Genomic DNA, 17782 nt, shown 5'->3' on the forward strand with positions numbered 1-17782 from the left:
GTTGTTTCTAGTTCTTTCAGAACTAGATACTATAACATTGTTGTTTCTAGTTCTTTCAGAACTAGATACTTTAACATTTTGTTTCTAGTTCTTTCAGAACATACATAAGAATGTAGAAACAGAACTATTTTGGGAACAAAGATAACAAATGGGAATGGGGAGAAGAGGGAATACTTATATACCTGAACGGAAATGGCCTCCTTTCATAAGGCAGTGGGAAGTATTTAAACCTTGATGTGTTAAAGGTTCCCTCTGGAATCTTGAGAAAACCTGTTCCTAGGCACTTTATCACAAAAGCATGCTGGGAGACCTGAACCTGGCAAGTGACCACTATGATTTCCATTCCACACTCCTTAGTTACATAATTTAAAATTTTTCTTTAAAATATTTAAGGTAAGTGTGTGTGTGTGTGTGTGTGTGTGTGTGAGTGAGTGAGTGTGAGCGCGTGCGCATGCATGTATGCATGCCATGTATGCATGCCATGTGAGTGCAGTGCTCTTGGAAGCCAGAAAGGAGTGTTGAATCCTCTGAGCTATACTTGAAGTTCCCTGATAAGGGTGCGTGGAACTGAACTCATCATCTGCAGGAGGAGGTGCTCTTAACTGCTGAGCCACTCACTGCTTCTGCTCAAATATTTTAAGTTCCTTTTGGTTTCTGCTAGTTGGATGAGTATCAGGTGATTTCTTGTGTGTGTGTTTTTCCTTCCTGATTAATGATATTGAACACCTTTTTCTTCACATCATAAGTTTTTAAAGACGGGGGAAGCTTTAGGTGTTTTTCTTGATTATTTGATTATTCAGCAGATTCAGAGGGAATAAAGTACTTTCTACAGTGCTGAGCTTAAGTCTAGTAAGCCACCTTCTGTATTGAGCCTGTCCTTAGCTGACAGACAGACTTGTCCATGTATCCTTAAGAATATCTATTCTTTTTGTAGAGGAAGGAAAGTGTAGCTACCTGGAAGTTCTCATCCTGGAGCCTTTACTGGATTTCTGAGTGACTACTGTTCATTTTCTAGTCTAATAGGAGTGACATTTTGCATTTTTCTTTCCCCAGTGAACTGGAAGATGACTTGCTTGGAGAAGATTTACTGTCTGGCAAAAAGGTAAAAAAACCAAAAAAAAAAACCAAAAAACCAAAAAACCCAGGGACACACCCACACCACCACCATCACTTGTATATGGGGTAGACTTTTTAGAAAGCCGAACATGGACCAGAAGTTTGTAAATGGAGTGATTGTTTTGTTGCTGTCGATTGAAATAGATAAGGTCTTTTTCCCTAGAATTATTATTGACTATTAGTACTGTAATAAAAGTTCCAGGACAGCCAGGGCTACACAGAGAAACCCTGTCTCGAAAAAAACAAACAAACAAACAAAATACACAGTTAAGTTTTTCCAGTTTTACAAGCTGTAGATGTCAGACACTTACTGTTTCATTTAAGAAGTAAAAAATCAAGTCAGTTTTTCTTTCTTCACTTAAAGTTTGTGTGTGTGTGTGTCTGCCCTTTGGAAGGATATGCCCCTTTTAGACTTAGGAATACTTTTAGTAGAGGAAGAAAGTTGAACCACCCCTCTGTCTAGAATATTGAGACATGTTTAACCCAGCCTAGAATTTAGAACTCTAGCAGATCACTCTGATGCCTCTACATGCTATAGAAATGGGTGATAATGTTGGAAGACCTGAGCTATTATTTGTATTTTCATGTCATCTATTTGGGAAAGCCAAAGTTATGTTTCTAATTGGTTTACTTTCTGATCCAGTGACCTTAAAAACAGCTTGTATCAGATTTGTATCTTTTGTCTTGTTTAAAAACTTGAGATTTTTTTTCTGTCATTATTAGTCATTTTAAGATTACCATTCTTTTTTGAAGCTGACCTTCAACTTATAGAGCAATGCCTACCCGTGCCTCCACGTGTTGGTATTAAAGACATGTCATCATGCCAGGCAAGGCAGCCATTTGTGTTTATTCTGGTTAAGAAAAAGTTGTTAACAGATTCCCTTCCAGGGATGTCTTACCTAACCTTTTTCTTTTGTGCTAGAATTATAATAAATGTGACCATTATGTTTGCTTGCTATTTACTTGTCTGTGGCATTGAAAATTTCTCAGGGGTTAGCCAGTAGGTTGTATGTGGGCTTTCCAGATTCTCTGTGGTAATGCCAGGCTGAGTAAACCTGGAGGATGGCAAGAGGTGGAGCAGTAGGAGGTTAGAAACAGCCCTCTCAGGGTGAGCTTGTGCTTGTAACAAGGCTTCTTATGGAACTGACACGTGTTAATTATATTTCTTCTTTGAATTAGAATCAGTCGGATTTGTCAGATGAAGAGCTGAATGATGATCTGTTACAGAGTGATAATGAAGATGAAGAAGACTTCAGGTACTCAATATTAGCTTATTAAAACTGGACCATACTTAACTAAGTTGATGAGAATTGTGTATATATTTTGTATTATAATGAGTAATTGAATAATGTGGTATTGGTGATGTACAATTAAATTTTGAACAAGATATTGTTGTATTCTGATTTAGAAGCTATATAGATTGTTCCCATAAGTAGGTCACTGGCTTAAAGTCATGTATGCCTTTCAGGGAATGTTGTGAAAGCTCAGCGCTCTCTGCCTGGAGTGTAGTGGTCTCTGACTTGATGCAGGTGACTGCAGTTTGATATTGCTGATTTTGTTTTCCTTTTCAGACAGTTTTTAATTGATACTACTCCAGAGAAGTACTTAGAAATACTCATTTTTCTGTTTTAGGCGGAAACATGGGGAAAATATACACATCCTTCTGGGTTATAAATGTGATTGCAGATGCATCATATGAAGGCCATAGATTTGAAACCTGTTTTTTCACATGGTTTGTGACTAAAAGTATACTTCCAAGTCTCTTCATTGATATCACTAATTGTATTTAGATCTTTTGAGTGAAGTTGGCCTTGAAATGTATCTTTGGAGTTTGGCAAGATGTTTGAAGTCTATGTTGTGCTCAGCTTTGCTGTATAGGCTACTTGCTATGACCAAAGATTTACTTTGTGGTCTTGAATCTGAAATCTCATGTGTGTGTATGTGTGAGTGTGTGTGTATGTGTGAGTGTGTGTGTGTTTAAGTACATATATTTAACCTAATTTTAAAGAATTGTCTGAATATGTCTGTGTAGCACTTGTGACTTCTGAGACCTGAAGGGTGTCAGATCCTCTGAAACTGGAGGTACAAATGATTGTGAGCAACTCTGTGGGTACTGGGACTAGAACTTGGGTCCTCTAGAAGAACAAGCCAGTGTTCTTAACAGTTGAACCACATCTCCAGTCCCTACATTTGAACTCTTACTTTGAAATGTTTGCACTTCAGTAGGTAGCGATAACAATTACGTATAATAAGGGTTTTGTGGCCTTAAGACCCTTTGCTCTCTTATGAAGAAATTACTAGTTTGTTGAGTTTAGTTTTTGAGACAAGGATCATATTGTAGTTTAGGCTATTCTGACTCATGTCAATCCTCCTGTGTCAGCATCCTGAGTACTGGCATTATAGATGAGCTACCACACCTGGTGCTGTATCAGTTATTTTTAAAAATATATTTGTGACTAGCATTTATTTGGATGTTGAGATATACTTTTACACAGATACTTAATGTTTTGATTTTCTAAATAGCTTATCATGTTTTTGGGGGGGGGGGCAAATTGTTTTTACCATTCTAACTCTGGTTACTGGAGAAGTGGCTTAGCAGTTAAGAGTATTTAGTGTTCTTTCAGAGGATTCTCTATTTGTTTTCCAGTATCGACATCAGCACCTATAATCACCTGTAATTCCAGTTTCAGGGGATCCTGTGCTCTCTTCTGGCCTGTGGGAAACAAGCATATATGCAGTGCACATACCAAATTACACACACCAAAGATAAATGTGAATGACTCTTACAAACAAGTCTATGCTTTTTCTGAGTATAGAGTAGTATTCTTGTTTTCTGTTAGCAGTTCAACCAGACAGAGTCTGTTTCATTTTATAAAAGTAGATGGAAATGCAAAGTGTTTAGTTTTAGCATTGGATGTTTGTAAGCCAGACCAGCTTCTTCATCTGACTGAATTCATTTTTTAGTCAGTTAACAGAGCTGAGAAGTGGAGATGCCATCTGCATTGTGGGTCAGTGGCCTGGGCTACTTAGAATCTAGTGCAATTGTGTTTTACAGATTGTTAAAGTACACTTACCTAGTGGGGTATTTTGTTAGCTGTGATTAAGTCTCATAACTCACTTAGTTAATGCTGCAGCTTTGAGCCTCCTCTCAGTGTATCTTTTGTTGTGTTTTGTCATCTAGTTCTCAGGGTGTCACCATCAGTCTGAACACCACCTCTGGCATAGTAACATCATTTGAGCTGTCTGACAACACCAATGACCAATCCGGAGAACAGGAATCTGAGTATGAACAAGGAGATGATGAGCTAGCCTACCACAAACCTGAGGAACAAGAACTGTATACTCAAGAGTACCCAGAGGAAGGACAGTATGAAGGCCATGATGCAGAGTTGACAGAAGACCAAATAGAATATGGGGATGAGCCAGAGGAGGAGCAGCTGTACAGTGATGAAGTGCTGGACATCGAAATCAATGAACCTTTAGATGAATTTACAGTGAGTCTTTTCTCTTTTGAATGGCCAAAGATAACATGGCTTCCTGCACATAGGTTTCTAGGCTGATTTAAAATCTATTTACCTCCCATGGGAAGGAGAGAAATTAGACCTTATTATCACTGTCTGCCAGTTTCTTTATCAGAGCTATGACAAAGTTTGTGTTGACAGCTTGTTTGGCCACTGGTAATGCTCCTTTGTCATTCGGGAAAGCTGCAAAGAATTGTGACCTTGAGGATTGTACCCTAAGGAAGAAAACAGCTTTGTGTGGTGGAAGCACACTGTCAATGTTAGAAGTACTTAATGCAGAGCCTTTATCCAGGCTTTAGACAAGATCTGATAAAGTCCTTCTAAGGTGAAAAGATTATTGACCTGCTAAAGACATCTTTAAGGTGTTAATATTCCACAGTGATTGATGTCCTGTCTTCATTCATCCCTTTCATACTGAGAACTGTCTAAACATGAATAAAGAGGTTGAGGTTAGTTTAGAAAATGTCACATATAATTTGTTATCTATCTGTAATCAGCAAGCTAAGGTGGTTCTGGTCTTCGTTTCAGAAAGATCTCTTTAGTAGGTAGCGTTTATTTTTATTAAACACCAGGAAGGAATTGGCTTCTGGTGGCAGGTTAGTTGTTTGTCATAATTATCAGAAGAGGTTTGTGTTTTTAAAAAGCTCCTGATGACATTCATGCTGGAAAGATGTTATTGCTGCATTGTGTAATGCCTAAGGGTTTCATTTCATTGGGGTTCTATGTAGGCAGAGAGGAAAAGAGGTGTGTAGAAGCCTTGTTGGTGGAGTAGCACCCTGGATTGTGGTACCATCATTTAGTGTGTGCTTGCATTTGAGAACATTGGTCAACAGCTAATAAGTCTTGGTCTTTTATGTAACGTAACAGCCTCCTTTACTAGGGGTTGATGATACAGAGTCTGAAAATACTTCGTTCAGTCAAACTGGGCTTTGGTGTCTCAGGAAGTTGAGGCTTGTTCTTCTGAAAGTGTGTGTAGTTGGAGTCATGAAACAGCATCATGGAGCCTGCTGCTGTCTGTGGTCCTGTAAGGATGTATTCTAGTAATCAGTCAGTAGATAGGTAGTGTCTCCTGGTACTGCTTGCTTATGAGAGACACCGTAATTCAAACTGCTTGTTTAACCCAAGGTCTTTTGAAAATGTGGTTTTCTTCTAGTGTTTGACTATTACTATTCATTTGTAATATTAGCTGTTCATTTCTTTGGTCCTCTACTCTTTAAATAGTCAGCACATCTTTACTAATTGTAATTCATATAAATATTGTTGAACCATAAAAAGCATAGAATAGAGGAAGTACTCACGGAGTGGAAAGTGTGGCTAGGGTGAGTTTGCTCACTTACATAGTTCTTGGGGACTTGTAATGAGAGAACTTGTAATCAGTGAGAAAATTTCCCTTACATATATCCTTGTCCAACTTAGGACCACTTAAAGTCCCAGGAATATACAAAATCCATTTAAATAATTTAGCATCTTGTGGTCCAAGATTCAGGTACTGAAAAGAATAAAATATTTAAATTTAAACTGTTATAGAACTCTTACATGAAAATGAATTACTTTTTTTCATATTAAAAAAAAAAACCTCAGAAACTTTTAAAGTTTCACTTAGAAATTTTAAGTATGCTAATATTTCATACCTGAATGTTCTGTGAGCAGTGGCAGTCTGGTGTTGGAGATAAAGCTATTATCTTCTCTCTCCATGGATGCCACAGTGATAGTGTCTGAAGTGACTGACTACTCTGGGTGGGAAGAAATCAGAATTAAGCTGTGGAGTGCTTTGCTCTTGTCCAGCAGCTTCAATCTGTCTTAGACGTCCCTGATGTGCATGTTGCTATTAGACCGGCAAACACACGAATAGATTCTGTCCCCATGTACCCTACAGGTATGTAGTTTATTCAGTGGTTTAATCTGGTTCCTTGTCCTAGTCAGTATTTGTTGACCTGCTCTTCAAAGCCAGAATTAACTCTGAAATGTGACCCTACAAGCATTGGCTTTCTGTGAGAGCCTACCACCAAAACTATGCATTTGTTGCAGAACTGGCTATAGAATCCATAAGGCCACACTTTGTAACTGGAAGGGATACTGCCACATGTGAAGAATGGGAGATCCCAGGGATGTTGAGAGATTGCTTAGCGTTGTTAAGTGAATTTTGCAAGCACCATTGTTGGTGAGTGTGACTGCGTTTTAGCATTTATACTCTGGTAGCAGCAAGAACTATTGCTCAGTAGCCAAGAGAATCGTATTTGTTGGTGACATTAAAGTATATTCACTGTGAAGTTAGTATTGAATGAGATTTCATAAAACATTGTTTTAAAATCATGTTCAAATTTCCCATTTGTGTAAAGAGTAGCAGAATGATACATTGTGGATTTGGCTGAAATGTTGCTTTGATGGGATGCTAACAGTTTTTGTGCAAAGTGGAATGCACTCTCAGAATCATCTTGAGAAGCAGGAGGGTCATTTCTCCCCACCTCATTACTTGTAGGCAATGCCAGTATCAGTCTGCTTTCTTTGTCAGTGTGGTGTTCTCTGGTCACCTTGTCTTCTACCTTGCCTGAACTCAGAAGGAACAAGCTTGCCTACTGATAAGCCCTTTCCATTTCATCCAAAACCTCACCCAAGAGAAAGAAAGGCTTGATGAAGAATCCACTTGTAGTGTGATTTGTGAAAAACACTTTGTCAAACCGCCCCACTCCTGCTTTTGCTGTTGGCCTCAGGTTGGCAAGGGGCATAGAGACCAGCTCCTGCTCTGGCCAACTCTTCAGTGAGCACACAAGCCTGGGTCTTGTAAGGCTTTTTTCCTTTGGGCAGATGTGAGAGCTGCTCATCCGGGGCTCTGAAGCTGAGCAGTTGTTGCTCTCATCGCTGCAGCAGCATGTATGTTTGGTTTGCATGACTGTGCAGAGGAAGCTCTTTTGCTATGTGCTCTGTCAGGGCATCCCCACAGTAGAATGTGTTAAAATAACTCTGCATGAATCGTAAGTGAAAAGTGGTTGAAACAACCAAAAGCTTTGTGAGAAAAATGTTTCTTCTCTTTAATGGCCGTTAGGATGAAGAATATTTGCAGGCTTATGGTGGGCAACAAGGGCTGCAAGTGCGGGAAGACTGTGAGGCTGAAGATGACTTAGATGAGATTACTGATTCCCAGGTTGCTTCTGAGACCCACGAGGTACTTGTTCAACTTCTACAGTTTCCTGAGTTTCTTTTCTTCCAGAATCAAAATGAGAACCTTTTTTTTTTTAAAGTATTAGTGTAAAGTCTATGCGTCTCCGAACTGTGTGCCTTGTAGTAGAAGCCCAAGCCTGGGCCTAGAGAAGTGAGTTCTGGTGCCTGTGAGAAGTGTGTGCTCTTGAGTGGAAGTGCTTGTTTGTTTCTTTTTATTATTGCATATGTATGGTGTGTGTGTGTGTGTGTGTGTGTTTTTGCTTGCTTGCCTGTGAGTATCTGTGCATGGTACACACATGAGGCAGCTTGTTTTGAGGGGTCAATCTCAGTTCATCAGGCTGACACAGGGCTGATTTTTAAAAGTGTTAATGTCACTGCTTTGAAATTAGTGCTATAATTATTTTAATTAGTTAATATTAGCTAATTTGCACCATTATTCAAGAAACAATGCAAAGTTACCTGCCTTAGGTTCTGTCTTAAGCACTGAAACATTCTGTCTCCAGAATGCAGTTTAACATAGGAAGGAAGGTACTGAAAATTATTGTTGGGCATAGCAGAAAGTGATAGCTCCCAGGAGAGAGGCTCAGACTTGTTCTGAAGGGTCCTGAGTACTGAAAGGTCCTCCTGGGGAGGGCCCATGTCTAAGGCTGTGTAGAAGAATGACCTTTGAAGTACTCTTGAAAGAAGAGTGGTTTCTAGTAATCATGAGCTCCTGTCTCACTGAGAATTGGTAGCTACTGTGGCTAGGTCTGTAACAGGTCATAAAGTCTTCTTATCCCTGGGTAAATTGTTAAAGCTTAACATTTTTTCTTCCTCTAATACTTTCCTTAATGTTCTCTTCTGCTTGCTAGAGAATATATCCACCAAAGCCACCTAGCACTCTGTAAGGGTAGGTAAAACAGAAGCCTTTCCCTAAACTGAATTTGAGTTTACTTTTTATACTTTGTGTCTCTTTGAAATACAGTAAAAACATAGAGAAAAAAATAAGACTAGGGTAAGAGACTCTTCATCCCAGTTGTACAGTTGTAGAAGAATGTATCTAATCCAGGGAACCATGGCAAAGTTGAAGAAGACTCAGAACAGGCAGTCTGGTTTCCTAAAATGTTCAGTATCATTCCACTTAGCACATTGATGACCCATCTTAGGCCTGCAAAGACACTTGAGAAAGAAATCAAGAAGACCTGAAAGCAGGGAGCAGAGCAGTTATAAGGCTGCCAAGGAGGTGGTCAAAGGTTGGCATGGAAACAATTTTGTGCATATATCATATGTCCTCACAGGATAAGTAAATGAGCTATAAGCTCATGAAAATATATTCAATAAGGTAAGAATTAAAACCTATTTTAATACTGGCAAAATCAAGACTGCTGGAAGATGTAGGAGTGGAACCCAAGCCTTTCTTTTGCTGTTGAGCATGGGAAGACATGTCTGATAATTGAGAAAAGCTAGGTGATATACTCTCCCCTCAGCTCCTCCCTTGCTTGTTTGTAAATCTAAACACAACCAAAGTTTGGATGAAGAGAAATTATCCTTAACGATTGTTTTTAGACTGTGGGATTAGTTAGTTGTGACCAGTTTTCTTTTAGCCCAGGCATTGGGGTGTTGTAGACAAGTGGATCCTGATGTTCACTGGCCAGATAGCCTAGCAGAAATAGTAATTTTTGGGTTAGTTTAAAGGAGTAAATAAGAGACTGATAGAAGACACACAGTGACCTCCTGGATGCACCCCCCCATCACCCCTCTCACACTCACTATAATAGTTTACATTCAGTGAATTAGCCATTTACATCTCAAATGATTCAGTTTTTATGCATGCATATATCCAGCTTACCATTTTGCCAGCATCTGTGGGATGCAAGCTCTACAGCTCTACACAGCTACCTGCCTGATGTCTTTTCAGAGACCTCCAGTTAGGTGAAGCTGGCATTTTTGGCTTTACCACAAGAAATAATTTTAGAGTGAGTTAGTATGGAGCATATTTAGAGTTCATGAAGACAAAGAGAGATTGCACAGGGTTAAAGGGAAGACTCCTAGAGAAAAGATAGAAACCCTGCCTCCCAGTATGAGGCACACTGTATGACATGTCTTTTTACACTTATATTAGCAAATTCTTAAGAGTGCTGAAGAATTTAAATGAGATTATACTGTGCTTCCTGAAGTGCTTTGATAGGATTTTAACTGATGAGGTCATAGGAGGAGTTGCTGATGGGGTTAGAATGTTTTCATGTAAACTAAAGTTAATAAAATATTCTCATAAAATATCTGGAAAAAGGAGTAAAGCCAAACTCAGGGCCTTAAAAGTGATTCATTGTTATTCTAACAATAGTTTTTAAAAAATATTTGCATAAAAGGAATATTGTGTTCTTTCTGTTGGAAGCTCTCACAATGAATCTTGGTAATTGTGTTAGAATCTGTGGTTTTCCACTGGCAAGAGATCTCACCCAAACACCAGAGAGGGGTTCTTTTTCTGTTTCATAACTTTCTGTCCCATAATTTCCCATCTTTCTACCTTACCTTATTTTCATTGATGAGGGACAATCCCATTACCCTTCAGGAAAGCACAACTTTTAAAAAAATATATTTATTTTATGAATATCAAGAAGAGTCTCTTACACTAGTTTTATTTTTTTCTTCTTTAATTTATTTCAAAGACTGAGAGTAAGGTGCAAAAAGAAAAGTATAATTCAGCTTAAGGGAAAGGCTCCTGTTTTACACCCAGCAATCAGAGAAAAGATTGGAATAGTCTCTTAAAACCCTGATATTAGGTAGGGTTCCTTCTGCGCCTGGAGCTGATCCTGTGCCACAGGGCTCCATACCCAAATACCGCCAGGAGAGAGCTGGTCTCCCGGGAGCCCTGATTTGTGAGCACAGGTAAACCTACCACTTCTGTTCAAGTTCCTGGCCTAAGAGGGACCCTCCCAGAGCCATCAGGACACAGGAACTAAGGAACAGCTGGGGACAGGATACTTCTGGTTTCTGTCTACACCCTGGAGCTGACCCTATACCACAGCTCTCCATACCCAAATTCCTCCCAGAGAGAACTGATCTTCCAGGAGTACTGACACACAGGCTTGCAGGAGGGACAAGCCACAGTCAGAGACAGCAAGACCAGCTAACACCAGAGATAACCAGATGGTGAGAGGCAAAGGCAAGAACATAAGTAACAGAAACCAAGGCTACTTGGCATCATTAGAATGCAGTTGTCACACCACAATGAGACCTGAATACACCAACACACCAGAAAAGCAAGACTCATTTAAAATCACATCTCATGATGATGATAGAGGACTATAAGAAGGACATAAAAACTCTTATCTTAAAGAAATACAGGAGAGCACAGGTAAGCAGGTAGAAGCCCTTAAAGAGGAAACACAAAAATCTCTAAAAGAATTACAGGAAAAGACAACCAAACAGGTGAAGGAATTGAATAAAACCATCCAGGATCTAAAAATGGAAATAGAAACAATAAATCAGAAAGGGAGAAAACCCTGGATATAGAAACCCTAGGAAAGAGATCAGGAGTCATAGATGCAAGCATCACCAACAGAATACAGGAGATAGAAGAGAGAATCTCAGGTGCAGAAGATACCATAGAAAACATTGACACAATAGTCAAAGAAAATGCAAAATGCAAAAAGCTCTTAACCCAAAACATCCAGGAAATCCATGACACAATTATAAGACCAAACCTAAGGATAATAGGTATAGAAGAGAATGAAGATTCCCAACTTAAAGGACCAGTAAATATCTTCAACAAAATTATAGAAGCAAACTTCCCTAACCTAAAGAAAGAGGTGCCCATAAACATACAAGAAGCTACAGAACTCCAAATAGACTGGACCAGAAAATAAATTTCTCCCATCACATAATAGTCAAAACACCAAATACATAATATTAAAAGCAGTAAGGGAGAAAGGCCAAATAACATATAAAGGCAGACCTATCAGAATTACACCCGACTTCTCACCAGAGACTATGAAAACTAGAACATCCTGGGCAGATGTCATATAGACCCGAAGAGAAGAAAAATGCCAGCCCAGACTACTATACCCAGCAAAATTCAATTATCATAGATGGAAAAACCAAGATATTACATAACAAAACCAAATTTATACAATATCTTTCCACAAATCCAGCCCTACAAAGGATAATAAATGGAAAATGCCAACACAAGGAGGGAAACTACATCATAGAAAAAGCAAGAACGTAATCATTTTTCAGGAAACCCAAAAGAAGATAAAACATAAATAATAGGAAGCAACAATCACTTTTCCTTAATATCTCTTAACATCAATGGACTCAGTTCTCCAATAAAAAGACATCGATTAACAGACTGGATACATAAACAGGACCCTGCATTTTGCTGCATACAGGAAATGTACCTCAGTGTCAAAGACAAACACTGCCTCAGAGTAAAGGCTGGAAAACAACTTTCCAAGCAAATGGTCCCAGGAAACAAGCATGAGTACCCATTATAATATCTAATAAAATGGACTTTCAACCAAAAGTTATCAAAAAGGATAAGGAAGGACACTACACACTCATCAAAGGAAAAATGTACTAGGAAGAACTCTCAGTTCTGAACATCTATGCTCCAAACGCAAGGGCACTCACATTCATAAAAGAAACTTTACTAAAGCTCAAAGCACACATTTCATCTCACACAATAATAGTGGGAGATTTCAATATCCCACTCTCATCAATGAACAGATTAGCACACCTGAAAGCTCTAGAATAAAAAGAAGCAAATATACCCGAGAGGAGTAGAGGTCAGGAAATAATCAAATGCAGGGCTGAAATCAACCAGGTAGAACCAAGAAGAACTATATAAATACTCAACAAAACCAGGAGCTGGTTCTTTGAGAAAATCAACAAGATAGATGAACCCTTAGCCAGAATAACCAGCGGGCACAGAGACAGTGTCCTGATTAACAAAATCAGAAATGAAAAGGAAGAAATAACAACAGAAACTGAGGAAATTTAAAAAAAATCATCAGATCCTACTACAGAAGCCTATACTCAACAAACCTGGAAAATCTGGATGAAATGGATCTAGACAGATACCAAATACCAAAGTTAAATCAGGATCAGATAACCATCTAAACAGTCCCATAACCACTAAAGAAATAGAAGCAGTCATTAAAAGTCTCCCAACCAAAAAAAGCCCAGGACCAGATGGGTTTAATGTAGAGTTCTATCAGACCTTCAAAGAAGACCTAATACCAATACTCTTCAAACTATTCCATAAAATAGAAACAGAGGGAACACTACCCAATTTGTTCTATGAAGCTACAGTTACGCTAATAACAAACATCACAAAGACCCAACAAAGAAAGAACTTCAGACCAATTCCTCTTATGAATATCGATGCAAAAATAGTCAATAAAATTTTATTTTAGTCAAAAAATAAATAAAAAAAAATCTTTAAAAATAGCAACAAAAATATGTTAGCCACATTCTTTACAATAAACCTAATTCTAGAGCAGCAGTTCTCAGCCTGTGGGTTGTAACACCTTTGGCAAAATTCCATCTCTAGATTTGACATTAAAATTCATAATAGTAGTAAAATTACAGTTGTAAAGTAGCAATGAAAATTTTATGGTTGGGCGAATCACCTTTAACTGCATTAAATGTTCTTAAAATTAGGAAGATTGAGACCTACTGCTCTTCAGACATGTGAAGTATTTATTTAAAATTTTTTACTTTATTATTTTTAAGATTGTGCATGTGTATGTGTGCACATGCACATGTATATGTCTGTGTGTGAGTATGAGCATATGAGCACAGTATCATGAATGCCAGAGGAGTCAGATTCCATGGAGCTCAAATTACAGGTGGTTGTGAGCTCTACAATTACTGGGAACCAAACTCTCTGCAAAAACAGTGCATGCTTTTGACCCCTGAGCCTTCTCTCTAGCCTCATATGCAATAATTCTATAAATGAAATGATTAAATTGTCAATTTAAATGATTCAAACAAACAAACAAACAAACACCTTTGATATTAACACCCAGTGCAAATAAACAGCATTTCCTTCCTCCTTTCCCTTCCCCTCCTCCTCAAGTCCAGGCTTTGCAGAGGTTAACACTACTGTTTCTTCTACCTTATGTTTCTTTTACCTTACTAAACTAGAAGTCCAACTGCTCCCTGACTTGTTTGCTGTGCTGTGAACCTAGAATCTCAGGCATGTTGAACAGGGGCTATACCACTGAGCTACACCCATATAACCATATAGGTATTGGTAGAAAAATTGAGGTAGATAGCATGTGTTGGGTTTTTTGTTTGTTTGTTTGGGTGATTAAAATTTTTTTTTCCAAAGTGATTGTGTCATTTTACACCCTTCCTCTGCTTGAGAATCCTCACTGTTCCTCACCATTTGGTATCAGTTTCTTTCTTCAGCCCTTCAATGACTGCATCATTGTGGGTTTTGTTTGCTTCTCTGATGGCTAATGATAACTGATCACTGTACATACAATCTTTTGGACTTTATGTCTGTCGTTCATGGGTTTGGGTTTAGTCACTTCTGTTTATATAAGCAACAGAATTTATAAGTTCTTCATTGAGATTATTGTCTATATATTTGCATTCCACATAGACAGTGTATTTGTCTATGTATAGTTTATATTGCATAATTTTAGTGTCTATAATCTAGAGAAGTTGCTAGATAAGTGTCTGTATATTCTAGATTTCAAATCCATTGGCAGAAACGTGACTTGTGAATTTTTTTGAATCTCTGATTACACCATTATTTTCTAAAGTTTGTTTGTTGTTTTGTTTTACATGAGATCAGTCATGTTCAGGTGGTATGTGTATAAACAAATTTAGGTTTAAATTTTTTTTTTAATGTATATGGGAGCTTTGCTTGCATACATGCTGCCTTGCCATGTGTACAGTGCCTTTGAGTTTCAGAAGAGGCTCATCAGACCCCCCTGAATCCTCTGTTGAGCTATCCAGCCCTCACATTTAATTTTTGTAAGTAGAAAACAAGTTGGATGATGTCCAAGTAATTTTGTGATCTACCAAAATGTTGACAATGCCATGATTATAAAATTAACTCCCGCTTTTCTTCTGGAAGCTTTGTATTATTAGCAAGTGTTAGATTAGCCTTAGAGGCTCCCTTATCTAATAGTGTTTGAGGTGTGAGAGGTAATCATGGTGTTGAAGAAAAAATGTTTTTCCAACTATTTCACTGTTTGCTGTGTAAGTTTTCCCATCAAATTACTATAGTTTTTGTGTTGTTGGCTGATTTATTTACTGGCAGGCTCTTCTGCACCAATTTGTTTTTATAAAGTCTGTATGCCAGCACCCCAGCAGGTGCAGTAATAGAACATGAAACCAGGTCGTATAAATCCACCAAGTTAATTCTTTTCTTAGGTTCTTTCCTGTCATGGATTTATTAGTATCTACTAGAAGTCTGGCTAGGGGTTTAATGCAGATGGCCATGTATCTCTAGATTAAAAATGGATATGTTTATTATTTTAAGATTGAAATTTTTAAAGGTTTTATTTTTATATTCTTTGGTATATGAGAGAGAGAGAGAGAGAGAGAGTGTGTGTGTGTGTGTGTGTGTGTGTGTGTGTGTGTGTATTTGGTTATGTACACGAGTGCAGGTGTTTGTGAATACCAGTAGAGTGTATTGGACCTGCTAGTGCTGGAGTTACTGGTGGTTGTAAATTACCTTATGTGGGTGCTGAAAATTTAGTTTGGATCCTTTGTGTGAATAGTATATAGTCTTAACCACTTAGCCATCTCTCCAGCCCTCCCTTCCCCTAGTTAACATGTTAATAAATTATCTGTTAATGTAAACATTTTAATTTTTTTCTCTGTAATCAGAATCCTTGTTATTTATTTTGCCTTACTGACTTCCAGTGCAGGTGCTATGTACTGCAGAAAACTTGCTTCAAAGCTGATTTCCTTGCTGTATTTTTAGTGCTGGGAAGAAGACACCTTATTGCTCATCAGATTTGCTCTCAGATTGAAGATAATTCTTTTTGGTTCTAGTTTGCTCGTGGTGATTTTCTAATGGACACCAAACTTTAGTAATCTTTTGCATCTGTTGAAGTAATAATATAATTATTATAACTGCTGCACTAAGGTTTTTGCTTTGGTAGACATGATTTCTTTTCTGTGGTCATATTACTAACATGGTCTATGGATCCAAGAATTGGCTTCCCTGGGAGCTTGTTAGGAATGTGGACTCTCAGGCCCCACCCTGGACCTCCCAGGACAGAATCTACTTCTAAAAAGGATTTCCAGTCATTGGTATATATGTAGTGATATACATTGGTGTATATCATTGGTGTAACACAGAGTAGTCCTGCCGGAGCATGTGGAGGCACAGCAGGGACTTTTTGGCAATGCTGTGTTGAGGCCTCATCATCGATACTACTCATTCTGATTGTCTATATGTACTCAATGATTCAGAAGTGGTAGTATTACCCTAGCAAGAATGTGAAATTCTGGTGCTGCAGAGTTCTTCAGTATGCTGAACCTCAGAGCACTGAAAAGCCATAGGCATTAGGCTGAAAGTAAAGTCAGTCTCCATGCTCAGCATTTGGATTCCTGGATCTGTTTTCCCTTTTATACTACTTGTTATAGAGTCTGACTTGTTAGCTTTTTGCATTGAGAATATTTAGGAAAGGAAATCAACAATAATTTTCCATGGGTTTAGTTTCTTAAGAATATGTCTTTGTTTCTTTGAAGAGTAAAGATAACGTTCATGATAATGAAGAGGCAAGCTGCAGTTTTTTATTACAGTGGTAGAAAATGTTTAAATGAACCTTATGTTTAGTACGTATCTGTCTTCATCTGCCAGTGGGCTACTGAGACTAACCTAAGAGGGAGATGATAGGGCCATAGGAGCTCAAAAAGAAAAACTATATGTAAAAACTGCTTTAGTTTCGGTTAGCACTAGAGGAAAGTCTTGTAAGAGACTCTGCTAAAATAAAACCTGGTTTTAGTGTGAAGAAATGGGTTTTTGTCTTTTACTGGTCTCAGCACTAAGTCTGTGCTGAGTTAATACTAGACAGGAAAAGTGAAGTAAGTAGGGAAGGGGCAGGGGTAGTGACCACAAAACCCCAAACTGACTTAGGGACTGCTCTCCTGACAGAAGATCAAAATATGTGGTTGGGGTCTGTGAACTGTTCAGCTTACATGGCTGAAATAGCCATTACAGCTTCCGGGTGAGTCCTGCGCTATTAACTAGTGTTTTCTCAGTGGTGAGTTTACAGATGTTAGCTTACCTCATGGTCATAGACAACTTAAGTTATGAGGAACTTTGCTGTGGTCTGAATTAGCTGTAAGGCAGCAGGGATGTTTAACAGATATCTGTTCTCAAGCAAGTGTAAGTAGCAGTAGTGGGAGGTCCTCATGTATTAACTATAGGCAGGAGTTTGCAGGTTTTTCCCTACTGGAGTTGGCTTCAGGTTTCACATAGCCTTTTACCAGGAACTTTGAAATGTACTTATATTTTACGTGACTGTGTACTCATTCTCTCTCTTTGCTTCTGTCTGCCTGTAGGGAGGAATGGAAACCCTGGAACTCCAGAAAGACATAAAAGAAGAATCAGATGAAGAAGATGATGATGATGAGGAATCTGGACGGTTACGTTTTAAAACTGAAAGGAAAGAAGGAACAATTATTAGGCTTTCAGATGTAACTAGAGAGAGAAGGAACATTCCAGAAACTTTGGGTAATTTTTGTTTTTGGCCTGTGGGTAAATTAATTAACCCCCCCCCCTTTGGCCTGTTTCCTTGATCTTTATTTCCACTTCAGATCTCTCCATATCTTTTTATGATTTATTATTGGTAGGGTGCATGGTATAAGTGAGGCTGGTGCCCAGTTGTGCTATGCTCAACATTTTGCCAAACAACCACTTCTGGGTTATAAGTGTTTGATTGAAATATTTAAAAGTATTTATTTATTTAGTCGTTTTCTTTGAGAGTATATGACCTAATGCTACTCACCTTTGTGTCCTGTGTTCTTGACTG

General features: G+C 38.3%; 1 protein-coding gene across 4 annotated transcripts in view; it reads left to right on the forward strand.

The window, feature by feature from the left end:
- Rbm33 (RNA binding motif protein 33) overlaps positions 1-17782 on the forward strand; it is a 99597-nt gene that overhangs the window by 19572 nt on the left and 62243 nt on the right. For 2 of the 4 annotated variants that reach the window (XM_021161824.2, XM_021161823.2), the window contains exons 3-7: positions 1054-1102; positions 2296-2372; positions 4298-4610; positions 7681-7800; positions 17313-17484. In XM_021161824.2, the coding sequence (XP_021017483.1) occupies positions 1054-1102; positions 2296-2372; positions 4298-4610; positions 7681-7800; positions 17313-17484 (731 nt within the window). The remainder of the gene's footprint in view (positions 1-1053; positions 1103-2295; positions 2373-4297; positions 4611-7680; positions 7801-17312; positions 17485-17782) is intronic. The other 2 variants (XM_029477709.1, XM_029477708.1) reach the window with 1 other exon arrangement.

The sequence above is a fragment of the Mus caroli genome, chromosome 5 (genome assembly GCF_900094665.2).
Source record: "Mus caroli chromosome 5, CAROLI_EIJ_v1.1, whole genome shotgun sequence".
In the NCBI taxonomy this organism is placed as follows: domain Eukaryota; kingdom Metazoa; phylum Chordata; class Mammalia; order Rodentia; family Muridae; genus Mus; species Mus caroli.